This window comes from Piliocolobus tephrosceles, chromosome 1 (assembly GCF_002776525.5).
Source record: "Piliocolobus tephrosceles isolate RC106 chromosome 1, ASM277652v3, whole genome shotgun sequence".
Lineage (NCBI taxonomy): Eukaryota > Metazoa > Chordata > Mammalia > Primates > Cercopithecidae > Piliocolobus > Piliocolobus tephrosceles.
Window position 1 is genome coordinate 209,535,693 of NC_045434.1, and position 22,461 is coordinate 209,558,153.

Consider the following 22,461-nt stretch of genomic DNA (forward strand, 5'->3'; position numbering starts at 1 on the left):
GCGTCACCAATACAAGATGAAAGAAATTTAAATTTCAAACAAAATAGCCTCTTAATCTTATTAGCAAATAAAAGTAGATCTTAGCTCATATAAACCTAATTCAAACAGCTAGAATTAAAGATTCTTGAGAAGATAAGCTTTTCTTCAAAGCCTACATATTGAACAATGTTCAAAATAGAAAGACATTCCTTTAACCTCCTACTTGTCTTATATAATTTCATAAAGCAAAACTTGAGACTTATTGTTCAACTCTGCTTAACCCAGGAAGTTAAACCCAATTACTCAGTAACATACAAGTGTCTCATTTCCTAACCCAAATGATTCAGCAGCATAAGACTTACTACTGTTTCAACCACATATGTAAAAATAACTGTTTTAAATGCACATAACAATTCTAACAGAAAATATTTAGCAGAGTTGTATTGAGAGTCACAAAAATGTTTATAACTTTGATAAAATAGTACCATTTATAGGAATAAATACTATAAACATAATTCAAAAAGTGAAAAAAAAAACTTCACTTCTGTAAAGATATTCACAGAAGTATTAGTCATAAGAATGAAAAGCTGAAAGCAATTTAAATGTTAAAAATAGGAAAATGGTTAAACTAATAGATTACATAGTTGCTATACAGGATATCTAGGAAAAATGCAAAGCAAGATGGAAAAAGACTCTTAAAAAAGCTAGGAAAAACAGCTGGATTCTAAAAGTGCATGTATAAAATCAGTGTGTTTGACATACTTGATACTCTGTATGCTATTTCTGAATCTAAATTATTTTATAAAAGCATATGCAGACCATAAATGTAGTATCATTTTATATCAAATAAAAAGTCGGACAATAAGAGTGTTGGCAAAGATATGAATTAAAAGAAATTATTATACACTGCTGATGGGAGACTATCATTGAGACAGCTGTTTTGGAAAACGATCTGGCTTTATCTAGTGAAGATAAATGTGCGCACACCCTGCGGCTCAGTAATTCCACTGCCAGGTATCTCAGAAATCAGAGAAAGTCTCAAGTATGTGCATCAGGGCTCACTGTACACAAGAGCTAAACACTGTAAACAACCGAAATGTTCCAAAGGAAAATGGATAAATCATTCATACACAGAATGAAATGCAATGGTGAAAATAAATGCTATTGTATGTAACAATATGAATGAATCTTACCAACACACTAAGTGGGGGAAAAAGCAAGTCATGGAACATTAAATACGGTTTAATGCCATTCTTATAGAGATCACAAGCAAAGCAAAAGATACGGTTTAGGAATTTTGTCTTTTTAATTTTAAAGGATCTTATAGACCCAAAAATCATCAGAGTGGTTACCTGAGGAGTTGACAGGGGAACAGGGAAACAGAATAGGGAAGGAACACAACATATGCAGGCAGCTATCTTCCTGATGTTCTAATTTTCAGTTTAGAGGCGGTTCACAGATGTTCATCTTATTATTATACTCTGTAACATACAGACATGCTACAGATAATCTTTTATAGGTATAAAACACTCAATTTTTTTTTTTAGTTTTTAAAGAAAGAAAAAAAGGTTATATATTCCATGAGTAAATTCATAGAAATATGTATAGGAAAAAAAAAAAAAAAACAGAAACAAATTAAAACATGCTATAGTGCAGAGATACTAGTATGATTCTTTTTTCCAGATTTTCTATCATTTGATTATGCTGCTTTTCTATTTTTAAAAATGCATTCTCTGGAAGAGCCACAGGAAACTGTCAGTACTTGTTGCTTCCAGGCAGAGAAACTAGACGGTTGGAGAAAAGTAACTGAGGGGACTTTTCCCCAAACGCCCTTTCTCACTTTGCTACTGTACCAAATCAATATCTAACATAGTTAAACATTTTTTATTTAAATTAAAATGTAGTTTTTAAAAATGCTGTCACTATACAGTATCTATTTATTAAATTATAATATTTGCCTATTTTTATTTTTATTTTTTTTGAGTCATGGTCTGGCTCTGTCACCCAGGTTGGAGCGCAGGTGGCATGATCTCAGCTCACTGCAGCCTCCACCTCATGGGCTCAAGCCATCCTCCCACCTCAGCCTCCCAAGTACCTAGGACTAAGGCACATGCCTCACCACGCCTGGCTAATTTCTATATTTTTTTTTTTTTTTTTTTTTTTTTTTTTGAGACGGAGTCTTGCTCTGTCGCCCAGGCTGGAGTGCAGTGGCTGGATCTCAGCTCACTGCAAGCTCCGCCTCCCGGGTTCACACCATTCTCCTGCCTCAGCCTCCCGAGTAGCTGGGACCACAGGCGCCAGCCACCTCGCCCGGCTAATTTTTTGTATTTTTAGTAGAGATGGGGTTTCACCGTGTTAGTCAGGATGGTCTCGATCTCCTGACCTCGTGATCCGCCCATCTCGGCCTCCCAAAGTGCTGGGATTACAGGCTTGAGCCACCGCGCCTGGCCTAATTTCTATATTTTTTTGTACAGAGTTCCACCATGTTGCCCAGGCTGGTCTCAAACTCCTGAGTTCAAGTGATTTGCCCTTCTCGACCTCCAAAGTGCTGGGATTACAGGTGTGAGCCACCACGCCCGGCCATAAAGTTTTTTTAAAAAAGGAGAAATAACACATTTTTATAAAAGTACATTGTTATTTTCTGTGGTTCCCAAACTGCACTGAGACACCACAGGGTGGTGAAGGCTTGGAGCTGCCAGAGCTGCCAGGACTTTTTTTTTTTTTTGAGATGGAGTCTCGCTCTATCACCAGACTGGAGTGCAGTGGCGCCATCTCGGCTCACTCCAACATCCGCCTCCCAGGTTCAAGTGATTCTCCTGCCTCAGCCTCCCAAGTAGCTGGGACTACAGGCAGGCGCCACCACGCCCAGCTAATTTTTGTATTTTAGTGGAGACGGGGTTTCGCCATGTTGGCCAGGATGGTCTCGATCTCTGGACCTCGTGATCTGCCCGCCTCGGCCTCCCAAAGTGCTAGGATTACAGGCGTGAGCCACCACGCCTGGCTGCCAGGACATTTTAAATTTTTGAACGAAAAGCAACATCTGCCAGACACTGCACTAACTAGTAGCTTGTGGTAGCTGGCATTCAATAATAGATCATTCTATACTCCTTTCAGTAAGGTCTTACCTTTGCGAAGCTGGGTCTTCAGCGGTTGCTGTGATAAAAAGCAAGTGGCATAAGAAGATAAATGTGGACAGGAAGTAAGGGTTGTAATGTCCAACCTGATTCCAAGTTTGAGAAGTTATGCAGTACCTAAGAGGCACATACCTCCTACCAGTCATTGTGGTTATTTAAGAATGAAATCAAATAGTATTCTTTCCATTTATATGTTACTATTTTTTCAAACACCTACTAAGCTGTTAGGACATTGTACTTGTCAAGTTGTTTAGACTTACTTACTTTGTAAATGGAAATACCATTAGGTGCTTCCTTTGGCCTAGGATGTGCCATGAATAAACTACCAGGACCCCACGGGTGCCACGAACTCAGTTTGGAACTTCTGATCTATTGCATTTAGAAAAAACCTACCACTTTCCAAGAGAAACATCCCCACTGAAGTCCTAAAAGGGACCAGAAGTCGTAGTGTTCTTTGTAAATCTCCCTTATCTTTTTTCTTACAGAAAGTGAAAGCTAAACTTTGAAGGTAATTTAAGTGAGATACAATAAATAAGGAATAAAGCTCTCCAATTACGCAAAGATTTCTGTAGCTAATCTACATGGAGAACATATTAGCAAGGATAAATTACCTTTACTCTTCCAGATTTATCTCTAGAGGCCTAAAAGTTCTACTGATCAGTCAAACTGGAACAGCAGTTTGGAGGGCCCAGGCTACCTACCGTCTGCCCCTCAATAGCAGCTCGCTGGCGCCCTAAGACATCTTGCAGCTGAGTGAAATGCTGAATGAAGGCCACCACCTCCGCCTGGAAACGCTGAGTATGCACATACTGCACAGAGGCCATCCGGAGGCTCACGCGAATGTCGTGTTCTCTCCGGAGCAGAGGGTCAGGCCGTCCATACCTAAGAATTAGGATAAAAGTGTGACTCAGATAACAGTAAGACACAAGTTAGTATTTCAAGAAAACTCAGGTAGGTTTAGGGGCTTCCCTAAAAACAGCTTTAATTACTAAATGGAAATCCAAAATTAGGCTTTACAAAGCAAACTCTAATAATCACTCCCTTTGTAAGCTTCCGTGATGGGATAAAGGTGTGATAGCCAGGAGTATAAACAGGTGGACAGCTCTAGCACTGAGGTCACTCAGAGGCCACCTGAGGTTCTGACCTTTCTCCCTGCCCCTTTTCCCTGCCCTGAAAGTAAGTATTCCTGCTCACCATGTTCCTGGCAAAGATTGCGAGGATATGAGTGTGAAAAACAATAAAAATAAGGCCATGAATTAATAGGCAAAGAAAATTAGGCATCAGATTCAATGTTTCTTGGAAAAACTGTCTTCTGGAGGCAGAAAGACATCCTTTTACTTCAGCTGAATGTAAGTCAAAGAGTTCTGGAATCTACAGTCAAAGATAAATTAGAAGACTTCTCAAATTGTTCTGAATTTAATGCAGCATGGTGCCATAAAAATATTATTAAATAGGACACAGTCAACCAACATCACTGAGTACTTATTTTGGGCTAGGTGGAAAATTAAGAATTTTCCATTAATTATCTGATTTATTTCAGAGTCATGACACCGAAGTACATAATACAAACAAATCCATTCTCAGCAGGGTATAATATAACCCCCCTAAAAATGAAAAGCCCTCAGACATCTTCTTGAAACAGTTTTTCTCAACCTTGGTTGAACATCAGCATGTTATTTAAAAAAAAAAAAAAAAAAAAAAACTGGCCAGGCACGGTGGCTCACGCCTATAATCCCAACACTTTGGGAGGCCGACGCAGGTAGATCACCTGAGTTCAGGAGTTTGAGACCAGCCTGGGCAACATGGTGAAACCCTATCTCTAATAAAAATACAAAAAATTAGCTGGGTATGGTGGCACATGCCTGTGGTCCCAGCTACACGGAAGGCTGAGGTGGGAGAATCGCTTGAGCCTGGGAGGCAGAGGTTGCACTGAGGTGAGATCACACTACTGCACTCCACTCTGGGTGACAGAGAGAGACTTCATCTCAAAAAAAAGAGAGACTAAGCATGGCCCTACACCAATTAAATCAGAATATGTCAGAGGCAGACCTGAACATCTATATTTTCTAATACCTCTTAGATTAAAAAAAAGAGAAAGAAAAAAAAAAAGGTTGAAAACCGCCATTTTAAACTCCCTATTTTCTGAGAAATGAATTCTTTTTGCGTGTGTGTGTGTGAGATGGAGTTTCGTTCTTGTCACCCAGGCTGAAGTGCAGTGGTGCAACCTCCACCCCCCAGGTTCAAGCTATTCTCCTGCCTCAGCCTCCTGACTAGCTGGGATTACAGGTACCCGCCACCACATCCAGCTAATTTTTATATTTTTGAAAGAGACAGGGTTTCACCATGTTGGCCAGGCTGGTCTCGAACTCCTGACCTCAGGTGATCTGCCCGCCTCAGCCTCCCAAAGTGCTGGGATTACAGGCGTGAGCCACTATGCCCGGCCCTGAGAAATTAATTATTTAATAACCAGACAGGCCTAAAGATCCCTTTCTAAAATCTAACATAGAAACAATTCAATATGGATCATGTTTATAAACAAAAATGCATAATGAACTCCTATCATCAACAACCTTCTGAGGCCGAAATCATTCCACAACTTTTACAGCTACATGGAAGCTCAAAAATGTTCTAACGATCCAGTCCCCTTTATAGATAGAAAAACTGCTGCATGAAGACTACGTGACTTGTCTCAGGACACACAGCAAGTTCATGGAAAACCAGCCCGAGAGCCCAGGGCTATCAGGAATCAGAATTATTCAATCAAACCCTATCTGGGGTGGGTGGGTGTGTGTGTGTGTGTGTGTGTCGTGCGTGCACACACATTAAGACAAGGCCTCCTTCCATCATCCAGGCTGGAGTGCAGTAGCACAATCATGGCTCACTACACCCTCCAACTCTTGGGATCAAGGAATCCTCCCACCTCAGCCTCTCAAATAGCCAGAACTATAGTTGCATACCACCACACCCAGATGGTTTTCTTCTTCTATAGAGACAGCGTCTCCCTGTGTTGCCCAGGGTGGTCTCAAACTCCTGGCTTCAAGCAATCCATCTGCCTTGGCCTCCCAAAGAGCTTAGATTACAGGTGTGACCCACCGCACCTAACTCATACCCCATCTGTTTACGAAGTTTTAAGTAGCCCACTTCAACACAGATCCATTTTAATGAAATTTAAAGTCAGGAAGAACTCCTCATAACCATAACTTTTCAATTTCACCTCTAAGAACGTAAAATTCCTTAAAAGTTTTCTTCATTGTCTAGCCAACAAGAATCTGAAACAGCAAGTATTATGATAAAATATTAAGTCAGAAAAAGATCGAGATTTTTACTTAAAAGTCTGGAAGATGAGTGCTTCTTCACCACTGGTAGTGAACCGTTCTCTGTAGAACTCTCCATGGGATGTGAGGTCACTTAGAGACAGACTCCCAATGCTGCCCTGTAAGGCCAGGTCTCCCTCTAAGGATGATAAAGTTAGAACACGTTACTATGTATCTTTTTTTGTCACACAACTTAAATGTGTCTGGAACAAAAGCTGGTATACACATGCCTCAGATTTTTCACTTTGTAATCAAACAACAAAAGCAAATTTTCATATTCCAATATACCCAGAAAAATATTTTATACAATATTTAAAACAAAGTTTCAATGCAAAAAGAGAAGGAAAAAAAAAGTCTCAATGCGGAAGTCCAAAGGGGACTGAAATAATATGGCAACATTACACATTTAAAAGATAAAACCTTTATAATACAGACAGAAACTTCAGGCTTTCTGAGATGAGACCCCTAACTAGAATTAAACATCATTAGCTCTATTAATTATACTCTGGATAAAAGAATAAAGGAGGAAGTGTCAGAAACACGTCAGGTATTCAAGCAACATTAAGTGTGTTTCACTGTGATTTAATGAAAGACCAAAATTACTGAGATAGATAGACACCGGAGACACAGATTTGAAACTACTCTGTATATAAGTGAAGTTTCTGGAAGGTGGAAAGAAGAAAGAAGAGGTGACTGAAACGTACAACTAGAATGTGAACATACAATGAGTCATTATTAACACTGCATGGATACTAAAAAGGAATATTCTGAACTGTTGTCTCTGTAAAACAAAATTATCATAATTATCATTATAAAACAATTACTAAGGTATATTTGGCATGCTAGTTCAGCTCCCAATGAATCAAAGACACAATTTTCTTTTTTTTTTTGAGACAGGGTCTCACTCTGTCACCCAGGCTGTAGTGCAGTGGCACAATCGTGGCTCCCTGCAGCCTTGACCTTCCAGACTCAAGCAATCCAACCACTTCAGACTCCTGAGTAGCTGGGACTACAGGCACTGGCCACCACAACTGGTTAATTTTCATTATTTTTTGTAGAGATGAGGTCTCACTATGTTGCCCAGGCTTGTCTCAAACTCCTGACCTCAGGCAATCCTCCCACCTCAGCCTCCCAAAGTGCTGGGATTACAGGCGTGAGCCACCATGCCCAGCCACATACTTATTTTAGATACCTAATGTCTTCTAACAAAAATACCCAAGCTTTTACCAATCTTAAAGGCCATTAACAGGAATATGCTGTAAAAAAAAAAAAAAAGCCAATCTCCTCTAAGAAGCTTTTCTAAAATAATTGTACAAGGCATGAAACTTCAGCCTCAGTTCATTCCCTCCCCAAAAGACATTCTTGTTTTTACTACAGCATCAACATGTGAGCTTTGTAATCTTCAATAATTAGGGAAGGAAAAATGTTTTACCTCACACTTTATAAATCTCCACTATTTAGGCTGGGCACAGTGGCTCACATCTGTAATCCCAGGACTCTGGGAGGCCAAAGTGGATGGGTGGCTTGAGCCCAGTAGTTTGAAACCAGTCTGGCCAACATGGCAAAACCCTGTCTCTATAGTTTAAAAAAATAAGTTAAAATATTGTTTTTTAAAAATCCTATTTAGGACCTGATGTAGTTGATCACTTGTATTCGACTAAGAATTTTAACCTACAAAGTCCCATTAGAGAGAATGCTGGCCAGGTGCTGTGGCTCACACCCGTAATCCCAGCACTTTGGGAGGCAGAGGCAGGAGAATCACTTGAGGCCAGGAGTTCGAGACCAGCCTGGCCAACATGGTGAAACACCATCTCTACCAAAAATACAAAAATTAGCCGGTCATGGTGGCATGCACCTGTAATTCCAGCTATTTGGAAGGCTGAGGCATGAGAATCACTTGAATCCAGGAGGCGGAGTCTGCAGCGAGCCAAGATTGCACCACTGCACTCCAGCCTGAGCTACCAAGCGAGACCTTGTCTCAAAAACACAGAATAAAGAATGCCAGCTTTGCTACAGTATCTCCTGCATAATACCATCACCTTTACTGGTAGCTCCCCCCAATTTATGACTCTAGATGCAGTCATATCCTCTGGTTTCCCAGAGACAGCCCTGTTGTATGCCTGTTTTCCAGGTGTAATTGTATTAATGATGTGCCCTTTAACTCTCAAATATATCTCAATTTGAACAAAAAAAAGTTATATGGGCACCCGAGAGTTTGTTGAAAACACAGACACCAGGGCTCCATCCCAACTCAATCAGATTCTTGAGAAGGAGATGAGAGACAGGAGCAGGGAAGAGGTTGTGCCAACACCTGCACTTTTAACAAGCTATCCAGATGATTCTGATCCATAAGCCAGTATTTGGGAAACCACCACCATGAATCCTGGCCAGACTAGTAACCACAATCAAGCCACTGCCACACCTTACTCAGCACGTGAGGACAATCAATTTGTGATCACAATGTTCAAATGCTGACCAGATTTTGCAAGTTTGCTTCCCTCCGCCCCCCACCACTTACCAATCATTTCCAGGTGTGCTACTAATTTGGACACATTTGCTTTGGCAAGCTCACTTGTGGTCTTATTCAGCACTAGAGAAAGCGAATGAACCTAGGAACAGACAAGATAAAGCAAGGCCAATATTACTGGGGAGAAAAGGTATCTTTCAGGAAAACGGAAGAACAATCAAGGAATACACAGAAAGGCTTGGGAAATTTGAAGGTAATGCTTTTAATGACGCCAATTTCACTTCAGCTTTCTTAAGCCAGACAAACCACGACCTGAGGACAGGGCAGAGACTGGACAGTCTAAATTTCAGTTTCTGTGGTGCCTTCTCTATGTTTGCCTTGTCTATTTTCTGTTCATGAGATGCTTTACATTATAAAAACAATTTTTCTCATTTTGGCATTCATCGTTAATATTGTACAATTCTATAGTAACTCAAACAGATCCATTAAATCTCATTTTAAGAAGTTTTTCAAAACAAAATGATAAATATGATTTAGAATCCTATTTACTACCTTTGAACAAATATTTAATAGAAGCCCACCATTAACCAACTGAGACTTCTCCCAGAAGCCATAATCAAAGATTTTCTTTCCTAGGGACAACTATAAATAGAAGAAAAAATCCTCTGTCTTGGGAGTAGCATTCTTTGTAACAAATAAATTTCATAATGCAATACTGTAATTGCAACTATTAAAAAGATCTTATATGTCTAGGATTTGTTGACTCAGTTCTCAACAACCTTTTTTGCCTTGAGTAACATCACAGGGGACAAAACATGGATGGAAGAGAAGAAGTGAGGAAAAGACTGACACCAGATTTAATCTTCAATTCACACCCACCACTTCCTAACAGCAGGGACCATGCCTTCACCCCCTTGTCTTCAGTGCCTACCACGGAGTAGTTACTCAGGCAATGTCTGGTGCATGAATAACCAGGAGGAAAAAAAGATGGGAAAAGAAAAAAAGGATGTAATAGAAGGAAAGGAAGAAGGAAAATCATTTATAGAAGAAGACAGAGAAACAGCAGTGGGTTATTATAGTTGAAGCAATGACTTTGTGGGGGGAACTCCACTTCCCTTGCAGTATGATTTCTCACACAGACACAGAAGGAATCGCAAGGCAAGATCATCACGGGGGAATTAAAAACCTCTAGTCAGCTGGATGCAGTGCTCACACCTGTAATCCCAGCACTTTGGGGGGCAGAGGCAGGAGGATCACTTGAGGTCAGGAGTTCAAGACCAGCCTGGCCAATATGGTGAAACCCCGTCTCTCCCAAAAATAGAAAAACTAGCTGGGGATGGTGGCAGGCATCTGTAATTCCAGCTATTTGGAAGGCAGAGGCACAAGAATCTCCTGAACTCAGGAGGCAGAGGTTGCAGTGGGCCAAGATCACGCCACTGCATTCCAGCCTGGACAATAGGGCAAGACTCTGTCTCAAAAAAATAAAATAAAAATAATGAAAACCTCTAGTCATTTAATTTTACCGAAAGAACATGTAGGCTGGGTCTAAAAATGCTTTGTTTGGAGCAATCCAACCATCACCAGCACTTGAACCAGCTCTTCGCTTGAATCTTAGAGTCACTAACGAATGATGATCAGATGCTGTATGCCTCCTGCCTCAATGCAACAGGAAGCACTCAGCAGCCCCTCTGGCGTGTTCTTACCCCAAGCTGAACTGAATCTGATGGGGTCTCTAGAGCTAACATCCACTGGTTAAAATAGAGGATAAAAGAAGTCAAACAGTCAAACAAGAAAACACATAAACCTAAAATGTGGGATACTCTACAAGGCACTAACCCAGTTTCTGTAACAAGTCAATTGGCAGTGGGGTTGAAAGGGGGCAGGTATACCATAATTCTAAGAGATTTAAAAGACATGACAGCAAATGTAACATGGAACCTTACCTGGATCCTGATTCAAAAAAATGCATGCATCAGGCTGGGCACAGTGGCTCATGCCTGTAATCCCAGCACTTTGGGAGGCCAAGGCAGGCCAATCACTCAAGGCCAGGAGTTCGAGACCAGCCTGGTCAACATGGTGAAACCCCAACTCCACTAAAAATACAAAGATTAGCAAGGTGAGGTGGCACACGCCTGTAGTCCCAGCTACTCAGGGGACTGAGGCAGGAGAACAGCTTGAACCCAGGAGGCAGAGGCTGCAGTGAGCCAAGATCACGCCATTGCACTCCAGCCTGGGTGACAGAGCGAGACAGGACCCAGAGCGAGACGGGAAGGGAAGGGAAGGGGAGGGGAGGGGAGGGGAGGGGAGGGAAGGGAAGAGAAATTCATGCATCGTTTTATTTCATTCTCCTTATTTTGTAAATGTGAAAACTTTGGCTTGCAAAAGCACAGTATTCTACTGAATTATAGAGACCAACAGAATAGAAAGGCAAGAAGTTTCTTAAACCATTCACTACTCTACAATCCACCAATAAAAGGGCATTTTTGAGACAATCAGAGAATCTGATTATGGACTGGTGTTAGAATATACCAAGAAATTCTTGTTAGTTGGATGTGACAAAGCATTGTGGTATGTCCATTGTTTTTTTAGAAATAAATACTGAAGTATGTAGAGATGAAATGATATATCTGGAATTTGCTTTAAAATACTTCAGCAGGCTGAGTGCGGTGGCTCACTCCTGTAATCCCAGCACTTTGGGAGACTGAGGCAGGTGGATCCCTTGAGGTCAGGAGTTTGACAGCAGCCTGGCCAACATGATGAAACTCTGTCTCTACTAAAACTACAAAATTAGCCGGGCATGGTGGTGAGCGCCTGTAATCCCAGCTACTTGGAGGACTGAGGCAGGAGAATCACTCGAACCCAAGAGGCAGAGGTTGCCGTCAGCCAAGATCATGCCTCTCCACTCCAGCCTGGGCAACAGAGCGAGACTCCATCTCAAAATAAATAAATAAGTAAATAAATAAATAAAATACTTCAGCAAAGAAAAAAAGGCATAAAGTAAATGTGATGAATTACAGGGTTGGGCAAATGGGGGTTCATTATGCTGTTTCTCTGTGATATATCTGAATTTTTTGACAATAAAAATGTTTTTCAAAAATTCTTATTTTAAAAAATGCATTGTTGAGGGACACTTATCCAGTCCTGTTCTCTTGTAGAACCAGCCACATCAATCAAGGCAAAGCCCTCTGGGAGCACTGCATACTCAACACCAAAGAGTTCCTGACACAGATCATCACAGGCACTGCAAAAATAAAGTTCCAGGTACAGACATATAAAGCCCAAAGGAACGCTAACACCTCTCCGGGTTCCGTCCACCTTGCTAACCCCAAGGTACCAGAGGGCTCAGAGTACTGCAAAGTCATTCATTCACCAGACACTGAACAAGAAAGGTAAGCTGGTCCTTTCCCATCTCTTCCCTGAGATGTCTTCCATTTCTAGAGGAATGAGGCCTACTATCAGCTAGGGAAATAAGAAAATGGCATCTGGATAAAATGTGATTCTCCTCCCTGACTTCTCCCCAGAAGTAAGTGCAAGTCCACACATGCTAAGACATGTGGATGAAGAACATCCTTGAGGCACACAAATGTTACCAGCCACGGCCAGGGTTCCAGGGCTCTGGACGGGTGCTAGTGACAACAGGCCTATGTGCCCTCGAATGGGCTATTCAGGTTAACTGCTTTCACATCCTGCTGTTCCATCACACAGAGCAGAATAGCCTTAAACTCAAATGCTGTCTTTATGTTTTTTTTTTCCTTAATACTTACAATATGAGTATCAAGGACAAGTTATAAGTATGGAAATCCATGTAATATAAAAATAATAACGGCTACCACTCATTGAATCCTTATTGTGTGTCACACACTGTGTGGAGGGCCTTACAACAACCCTATGACGGGGGCACCACTGGACATCCTCAGTTTATTGATAAAAAAATTAAGGGCAAAAGAGGCCAAGTGGTTGGCCCCAGACCACATAGCCACATGGGTACAGTGAAAGTACTAGGACTCAAACTCAGGCAGTCCAACTTTTGAGACCATTCTTTTTTTTTTGAGACGGAGTCTCGCTCTGTTGCCCAGGCTGGAGTGCAGTGACGCGATCTCAGCTCACTGCAAGCTCAGCCGCTCGGGTTCATGACATTCTCCTGCCTCAGCCTCCCAAGTAGCTGGGACTACAGGCGCCTGCACCACACCCAGCTAAATTTTTTGTATTTTTTAGTAGAGACGGGGTTTCACCGTGTTAGCCAGGATGGTCTCGATCTCCTGACCTTGTGATCCGCCTGCTTCAGCCTCCCGAAGTGCTGGGATTACAGGTGTGAGCCACTGCGGCTGGGCGAGACCGTTATTAACAGTTATGCTGTTGCTCTCAATGAAAGCAAATAATGTTCTGAGAGAAAGGGGACAGTAACAAAAGCCACGCTTTAAAGTTGCTATTACAGACTACACACTTTGCTAGGTGCCTTCCACATATCACCTCATTTAGTCATCTTAGACGATGGAAGATGAGGAAACTACGGTTCAGAGAAGCAAAGTAACTCCTCTGATTTATAGAGCTCAAAGAAAAGGCAAGATTCTTAAATCACTTACTCTCCCTGCCTCCAGATGGATTTACACTAAAACCTTTCCCAAAATATTAACGTCTACCTTTTGTAACAAACACCTAGAAGACTAGATAGCTCCCCTGCCAACAAGAGCTATTTTCCAAAGTAAATGTAAAATACTTGCATTTAAATCAACAAGCCCAAATCCATTTTTAGAGCTTAAGGGAGCCAAAGGGAACTGAGGATACCTTGAGATCCAGCTTGGTGTTCACTGGATCCTGAAGTCCAGACTCCATGGAGGCGTGTGGCTCCGACTTCACGTTGTGTAGAATGCCCTCAGGAGGCAGCCTCATTGCGTGGTTGTCTGCAGTGGAGCCGATTCCAAAAAAGTCCAGTATCACCACCCAGGTTTGCAGTGTGATCAGCACATCCAGGCAATTAAAATCAACATCAATGCTCCGGTTAACTCGATTGTAACTGGAAGAGAATTCGGGATGTTTCTTATCTACCAAGAATATGTTAATGTGGACTAAGGAATCATCAAATTTACTCTTTCCAACAAGTATCTTGGGCTCATCCGCTGTTGGAGAAGGAGGTGGGGTCAAGGGATAGTCCTTGTCTTGGACTTCCTTTTGCTTTTTCCGGGATGCAGAGGTGGGTCTTTGATACAACTGGAAGACATTAGGAGCTTCTTCCATGTGGGAAGGGAGAGACCGAGGCATATCGGGATATTCCACGTTGGACACTGAGGGGCAAGACTGAGAAAGGTATTCTTTTTGTGCTAAACTAGATGGCTTAGGAGCTCCTCGAGACACCATCAGGTTCTTATATTTAGAATCTGGATTTTTCTCCAGTAAGTCCTCCATCAGCAAAGAATGCAGGGCAATCTGAATAGATAAAGTCTGGGGATGGTCTTTACTGAATTCCACCTCAAAGTCCTGAAACTTTAAGCTCACAAGACCCTGGGCCCCCAAAGTCAGATCTCCACTTAGCTGAACCTGAAGCTCCGATATACAAAATGTGGCTTGAATCTGAGTAAAGGATTTGACTTCCTTCACTGACAATGACTTCTGAGAGGTGTTAGAAAGGCTGGAGTGGCTGAACAATCCATTCTCCTTCCTTTCAACAGAAGATTCTCCACAGGTACTGAGTGGAGGCAGAGGAGAATCAGGGCAAGGAGAGGAGGTAGCACTGGCTGGATACTTATTCAGATCTTCACTGTACACGAGATTGTCCAGCGTTTGTAAAACCTGCTCATATACATGCTTGGCTAACACCACCTGTATTGAAAAGAGAAAAATTCAGTTACTCTACTACTATTATTAAATGCACATAAATGTAATGCCCATAAATGTTTACAGTTGCTATTTATGGGTTCCTACATGATTCCTACATGAGGCTGTAAGTTAGCTGATAGCAAAGACTATCTCTTTTCTCTTCTGTCTTCAGCTCTTTTTGCCCCACTTCTATTCACAAGACCCTCCCTCAGTACCCTACACAATAATCTACATATAATAAGAGTTCAATAAGTACTATGGATTATGCCTGAAGCAATGAAGTCACTTTTTCTGACCCCACAAAAATGCAGAAACAAAGAGTGTTGACAAAAGTCTGGTGTGGAGACATTACAGAATGGAGAAATAAGGTTCATGGTTCTAAAACTGGCCGATCATCACCAGTTAGTTAATAGTCAATGTTTAGGACTGGTAGTACTTTTTAGAAAAAAACCATAATGATCCATGATTAGTTATGTTTCCTTTCTCTTTTGCTTCATTTTTAATTATAATTTCTTATTAAAAATGTTTTCAGCCAGGCACAGTGGCTCACGTCTGTAATCCCAGCCCTTTGAGAGGCCGAGGCGGGTGGACCGTGTGAGCCCAAGACTAGCTTGGGCTACATGGTGAAACTGTCTCTACAAAAAAATACAAAATTAGCAGGGTGTGGTGGCACAGGCCTGTAGTCCCAGCTACTCGGGAGGCAGAGGTGGGAGGATCACTCGAGCCCAGGAGGTGCAGGACACAGTGAGCTGAGATCATGCCACTGCACTCCAGCCTGGGCCACAGAGCAAGACCTGTCTCAAAAAAAAAAAAAAAAACTTTTTTCAGACAAGATTTTTATTTAATGAAGGGTAATTTTTAACAGAGGAATTCCAACCAATAGATACAGAAATAATGACGGAATTAGAAAAAGTGACCATTTTGTAACCCCTAATTAAATAATAGGTGCCATCAAAGTTCATTAGTGGAATAAAACATTATGTGAATGACTGACAAGGAATTTTGCAATGGAAAAATCAAGGTTCTTGCCACTTAAATACAATTATCCACTTTAACATCAATAAGAGAGAAAAAAGACATAATTATGTACCTCCTGATATAAAGTAATACGAAGCATATGGCACCACCTACCTGAAGCGTACCCCCAACCCCCCTGCCAAAAAAGAAACCTGAATCCAGTCAAACCCACAGAACTAAACCTGTTCTGTAGATTTTACAGGAAATGTGGGGGAGGACAAGTTAAGTGACACATGAACAGCCAAATTCAGAAAGTGGGACATTCTGGCCAGGCGCGGTGGCTCAAGCCTGTAATCCCAGCACTTTGGGAGGCCGAGAGGGGCAGATCATGAGGTCAGCAGATCGAGACCATCCTGGCTAACACGGTGAAACCCCGTTTCTACTAAAAAATACAAAAAACTAGCCGGGCGATTTGGCGGGCGCCTGTAGCCCCAGCTACTCGGGAGGCTGAGCCAGGAGAATGGCGTAAACCCAGGAGGCGGAGCTTGCAGTGAGCTGAGATCCGGCCACTGCACTTCCAGCCTGGGCGTGAGACTCCGTCTCAAAAAAAAAAAAAAAAAAGAGAAAGTGGGACATTCTACAGGACAACTGACTTAGTTCCACAACAAAACATGACATGGGGGGACAACAAAGAGAGGGACACTAGATAAACAGAGACCTACACAATGTGTCACCCAAATGCAACGTTTCCAGTTGTCTGTATCCTGATTCCAACAAACCCAAAACAAAGACATTTTTGAGATGATCCAAAATATTTCTGAATTCTAAAAATCGGTTAAAATTTAGATAATATCAAAGAATGCTCATTAATTTTGTAAGGCATGAAATACCACTGTGGTTATGTAAGAAGCAGCACATAGTTTTCGGAAATACATTCTAAATGCATGGGGTGATAATGGCGTGACATCTGGGATTTACCTTAAACTATTTCACCAAAAAAAAAAAAAAAAAAAAAAAAACAGATAACACAAATGTGGCAAAATCTTCATAACTGGAATCAGAGTGATGGGCACATAAGGCTCATTAGACTTTTGTATAGGTTTACATTGTTTCATAACCAACTTTTTAAAAAATTAAATGATTAAATTAATTACTAATCACTTATTAAATAATTCAAATAATTATCTTAAACAATCATTTTTAAAGAAAGAATTATCTAAAATAATGTTTTTAAGATTTTCATCAAAACAACAGTTAAGTCAATGGTAACCATAAGAATAAGTCAACACAGGCCAGGCATGGTGGCTCACACCTGTAATCCCAGTATTTTGCGGGGCCGAGGCAGGAGGATCACTTGAGGCAAGGAGTTCAAGACCAGCCTGGCCAACATGGTGAAACCCTGTCTCCACTAACAATACAAAAATGAGCCAGTGTGGTGGCGAATGCCTGTAATCACAGCTATCCGGGAGGCTGAAGCAGGAGAATTGCTTGAATGTGAGAGGCAGAGAGGTTGCAATGAGCCAAGATCACGCCACTGCACTCCAGCCTGAGTGAGAGTGAGACTCCATCTCAAAAAAGAAAAAAGAGTAAGTCAACATAATCCAATAGAATTTACATCACATGCTAGATTTAAGGTGAAAACTTTGTCCTGATAGCTACCACTGATGGGGCAAAAGCTTAGTCTGAGAAGGGAAAGCTTTGGAGTAGTTCTCTCAGGGGTCCCAGAGACCCCTGAGAGGAACCACTAATGTCAAAAGGCAGGCCCACTCCATAAACAGCATGCCTGGGTTACTCCAGAGCAGCTGCCAGACACAGACCACAGACCATCCTAAGAGCCTGCCTGTCACTGCTGTTTTATAATATACTGCTCTTTGCTCTAGTCCCTGTGAAATCAGGGAAAATGACACTTTTAAAGGAAAACAACAAAAAGGTGTATACATACACGCATGCCCATAAAAAAAGAAATCCCTATCCTGTCCCATTTCATTTCAGAGAGGGCAGGACTAATTCTTTGTTGAAATGATCTGTCCACAGCTCAGATGATGACAATGTTTCATAGGCTGGGTTTAGTATGTCTAAGTGTGACAAGAATGATATCCTCCTGGGAAAGGAGACTCTGACTGTGTAAGCAATCATTTCCCCATTTCTGAATGTCAACAGAATTAAGAATCTGCCATCTTCCTCTAGATAACCCACCCTTCCTCCGTATGAAAAAGGCTGACAAGATGGATTCCCCACGACAAAAGGATTCCATGATTATGGAACAAGGTTTCAACAATGGTATTATGCATGGGTGATATCTCTTTGAAAATATATTTTCCTTCCAACATGTAACATACATAAACATATATCATATTTATAGAGTGTTAATATAAACATATGACTTCAACTGCCCTAACATGAATTTACCTGAACTGGATTGACAAATTTTCCTTCAATCTTCATGATGCTAGAAGTTCCCAGGTCATCTGGGCTAAGAGAAAAAGTCAATTCCGATTCTCTCTCTATAGGGATCTTCTCCAGTTTAAACTGAATAGTGGTGTTGTTCAGGATGTGAAAAGCTGGCATAAAAGAGATGAAATGATAGATTGTAAACCTTAACATTTACTTCATTACTGCTGATTAAACATAGAGTATACAAAATACAGCCCATGAGTTACTCTCAGACCAGGAGGGCAGGTTAGCCTGGGACCTGGGGTCTATGATTGAGAGCAAACCTTAACAGCTATCCCGAGGCCAAAATTCATAGCAAGACGAGGTACAAGATATATTTACATACACACAAAAAAATATGATATATTTATCATACGCTCCATTTGGTAGCTTCAAAACACGACGTGGTGAACATTAATCCAGTCCAGAGACTATATTATGCTTCTCTGAGTCACCCAAGCTGGCATTTTCCAAACCAAATTATTCATCCTTCCCTACCTTTCAGACACAGATGTATCCCTCTTATTAGGCCTAAATCAGAATCTAGGACAACACAAAGTTCTAAGTAAACAACTTCTATCCAAGCAGAGAAAGCAATCTTTCGACAAGTATAAAAACATATCAGGCCAGGCGCGGTGGCTCAAGCCTGTAATCCCAGCACTTTGGGAGGCCGAGACGGGCGGATCACGAGGTCAGGAGATCGAGACCATCCTGGCTAACACCGTGAAACCCCATCTCTACTAAAAAATACAAAAATCTAGCCGGGCGAGGTGGCGGGCACCTGTAGTCCCAGCTACTCGGGAGGCTGAGGCAGGAGAATGGCATAAACCCGGGAGGTGGAGCTTGCAGTGAGCTGAGATCCGGCCACTGCACTCCAGCCCAGGAGACAGAGCGAGACTCCATCTCAAAAAAAAAAAAACATATCAGTGAATTAACATGTGATGACCACAGAAGGCTAAGTTCTCAAAGGCATTAATTGTGTCATAATAAAGCCATGCTCTAGGGCTTAACTGATCTCTGTGTGCCAAAACCAACAGATTGGACTGTTTGGTTTTATCTGATCAGATCCAGAATACAAACATAAGCTTTTATTCTTAGAACCCTGGACCAACCCATTATAGAACAAGATGACAGAATATTAAAGAAGATAATATCCACAAACTATTTACATCAACTCCTTGAGGTATCTTGGGCTAAAATATTTAACTAGGAAGGATCTACGGCTTGGAAACAGAATATCAGATATATCTGACCAAATTAAACAATACTTTAACAACATCCATCCACTGAAGTGTCTCTGTAAATGAGTACTCATCCAATTTCAAACTGGAACACTTTAAAAAAATAAATTCCTGCCCAGGCACGGTGGCTCACACCTGTAATCCCAACACTTTGGGAGGCCAAGGCAGGCAGATCACCTGAGGTCATGAGTTCGAGACCAGCCTGGCCAACATGGTGAAACCCTGTCTCTACTAAAAATACAAAAATTTGCCGGGCGTAGTGGCGGACACGTAATCCCAGCTACTTGGAGCCTGAGCCAGGAGAATCACTTGAACCTGGGAGGTAGAGGTTGCAATGAGCTGAGACTGCACCATTGCACTCCAGCCTGGGCAACAAGAGCAAAACTCCATCTCAAAAAACCAAAAAAATAAAAATAAAAGTAAGTAAATTCCTGTTTTGCCAAATATGATATTAAATGGAAAAGGGCGAAAACATGCCAACTTACTACAAGGCATTCTATTAAAACTCTTTTTGATTTCTTAAGCATTAACTGAGGATTATTCTAAAAGAAAAGGATTTTGTTGTTGCTGTTTTAAACAAAGGACTCCGTGAGATGGGTTTTCAATCATTAAACAAAATGGAACAAAAGACATGGTCCTCACCTTGTCCTCTATGCAAAGATTCAAAGAAATCATGTCGTGTGAAATGAGCTTCCTCCTGACTGTTGGCACTGCCAGACCCGGAAGGTGGGCAAAACGTCCGGCTTCCTTCAGACCCAACAGTGTCTCTACCTGCCAACTGAGTGCAATTCAAAGAATACAGTTTAATGTCCTTGATTTCCACCTGCAGACGGTCACTTCTGGATTCATCATCTCCCGCCACAAAATTCTGGATGAATATCTGTCCCAAGTGTCCCACCAACAACTCAGGACTCCCTGGCTTCCGAGGGATAGAAACAACTGGTGATTCAATGTTTATGTTCAAGATTAGCTTTACAGTGTCCGAAGGAGACGAAGCTAGGTCAAACCCATATATTTCATTTTCCTCTAAGATAAAGGGTTCCCGAGTCTTCCTTGGAGTTTCAAAGAGCGATACCATCTCGCTATACTCGGCAGTCTTGGTAGCTAGTACTGTGGTGACTTTGCTGGCTGCACTTTTCAGCATACTTCGAAAATTTTCTTCCAGTTCATCCATGGATAACGTCAACTCCTTCAAAAACTTAGCAGAGTGGTTATAATGTAAAGACGCCATCTTCAGGTTGAGAAAACACTCCTGTTTAGATTTCTCAACAAACGTGAAACTCAAAGCTTCAGTGAGGGCTGCATCTTCCATTCTGACAAACACAGATTCAAAGTAGCCAATATCACTGATGATATTTTCATAGCCTACAGAATTCCCAATGCTGACAACATACTGGTTTTTAACATTATCTTGTGTCAAATCCATAAGCTGTAAACAGCCGAGAGAACCATTCATGTCAAACGTGCTACCCATTGAGACATTAACTTTGGTGCCACCTATACTTGCAGTTGCAATTTTTCTGCCATATTTCTCTCCATTTGCCATGCCCACTGTCCGAAGCAGCAGTAAATTAAGCCTATGGATTTCCACTGCAACCTCCGTGTTTTGTTCATATGTAGACTGGTAAGTTCCTTGTTCTCTGAAGCTTCTTTCAAAATCAGTCATTAAAGGTTGAGGACTTAAATCATCTTTTTCCTTGGGAAAGGATTTTTGAAGAAAACCGATTAGCTCCACGATCGTCTCTGGATTGAGGATAATATCTAAATTATTCACCTGCAGGGAAATCACCTGAAGAGTACTGTCTAAATTCATTGATGGGCACTCTGAACTCACAAACTGATATTCCAACTTAATAAGGGACTCTTGCTCTTTGGTGAGAATTTTGTCAAGTGAAACACTAGTAGCTGATCGGTTGTTCAGCGCAGCTCCATCAGTTAAGTGGGCCGCATTCGGTCCAGAGACAGGAGACTGGGCCCTGCTATCCCGAAGGCTTCCTGTTGGAATATCAAAGCTCAAGTTCTTATGGGAAGCCATCAAAAGGTCAAAATCAGCACCATATGTCTGCATGGTATCCACCAGGAGCAAACCATGAACAGTTAGGGAGACTTCAGCATCATAAGGCCTCTTCACGAAGTGAGCATTGGTACCAAACACCTTGAGCACAGAAATGTACCGGCCATTGCTCTCAACACCAAGCTGCATACAGTTCACTTTAAATTCCGCCAGGAGGAGCTGCGACTCCACCAGAACCTCACGGGTATGCTGCTCCAACATCACAATGCTCTGGGTTAAATTCATTACGGAGTCTTGCAAACTTCCCCGCTGCTCCTCCTGGGGAAAAATCTTTTCTTTAATCTGAGTGTCAGAAGTTTTCATTTCTGGGGTGGTGAGGAGAGCAAAGCAATTCTTTAGTGCAGATATTTTATCTTCATTAATGTGGATTTTTAAGTCTGGTAAGTTGCCTGACAGCACGGCTCCTGGATATTTGGGATCTGAAGTATAAATCAACCGACGCTCTAACTGTAGGTGGACGTCGAACTTCTCTACCACATGGGTTGGTCCCACGTCAATATCCTGGACATGCTTCCAATTGTCTTTCACTCGTCCAACCATGATCTGGAGGTCCATAAACGACAGCGAGTACCTCTCATACATCTTTGTGCTCATTAAATGTGCTTGAAGCTGTTCTTCACTGAATTCAACTCCAGAAAAGGGAGGCGTTTTCTCTCCGTTGCTGCTGTTTGACTCAGGAGGTGGGGTGTTAGGAGGTGTGGCCAGGGGGGTCTTATATTCATCATCACTAAACTGGGTCTCTTCAGATGCGGACCCATCCCTACTTTTCCTCCTGGAGTTATCTGCAAATAAAAAAGAGAAGATTCAAATATATGTCTGCTATTTCCCTCCTCTTTCCCTTAATGTAATAATTATGAAAGGTAGAGAATCAACCAACCTGTTTAGGAAAACTGAGGACAACTCTAAGCATAATATCTGTGTTTACCATTTTCTAAGTGTGAACTTACCTATTAATTTGGAAATCAGAACACAAATATAAAAAAGTATGGACGTTAGAAAAGTTGGAGGCCCCCTGACATGCGCGCCACCTGCTGGCCCAATGCTTCCT

The 22,461-nt window shown here is 41.7% G+C and overlaps 1 protein-coding gene across 2 annotated transcripts in view; it reads right to left on the reverse strand.

Moving 5' to 3' along the window:
• VPS13D (vacuolar protein sorting 13 homolog D) overlaps positions 1–22,461 on the reverse strand; it is a 283,937-nt gene that overhangs the window by 213,650 nt on the left and 47,826 nt on the right. For both annotated transcript variants that reach the window (XM_023192002.1, XM_023192003.2), the window contains 6 exons: positions 19,982–22,195; positions 18,075–18,226; positions 13,680–14,711; positions 8,946–9,036; positions 6,440–6,566; positions 3,815–3,995 (listed from right to left, as the gene is read on the reverse strand). In XM_023192002.1, coding sequence (XP_023047770.1) covers positions 3,815–3,995; positions 6,440–6,566; positions 8,946–9,036; positions 13,680–14,711; positions 18,075–18,226; positions 19,982–22,195 — 3,797 coding nt within the window. The remainder of the gene's footprint in view (positions 1–3,814; positions 3,996–6,439; positions 6,567–8,945; positions 9,037–13,679; positions 14,712–18,074; positions 18,227–19,981; positions 22,196–22,461) is intronic.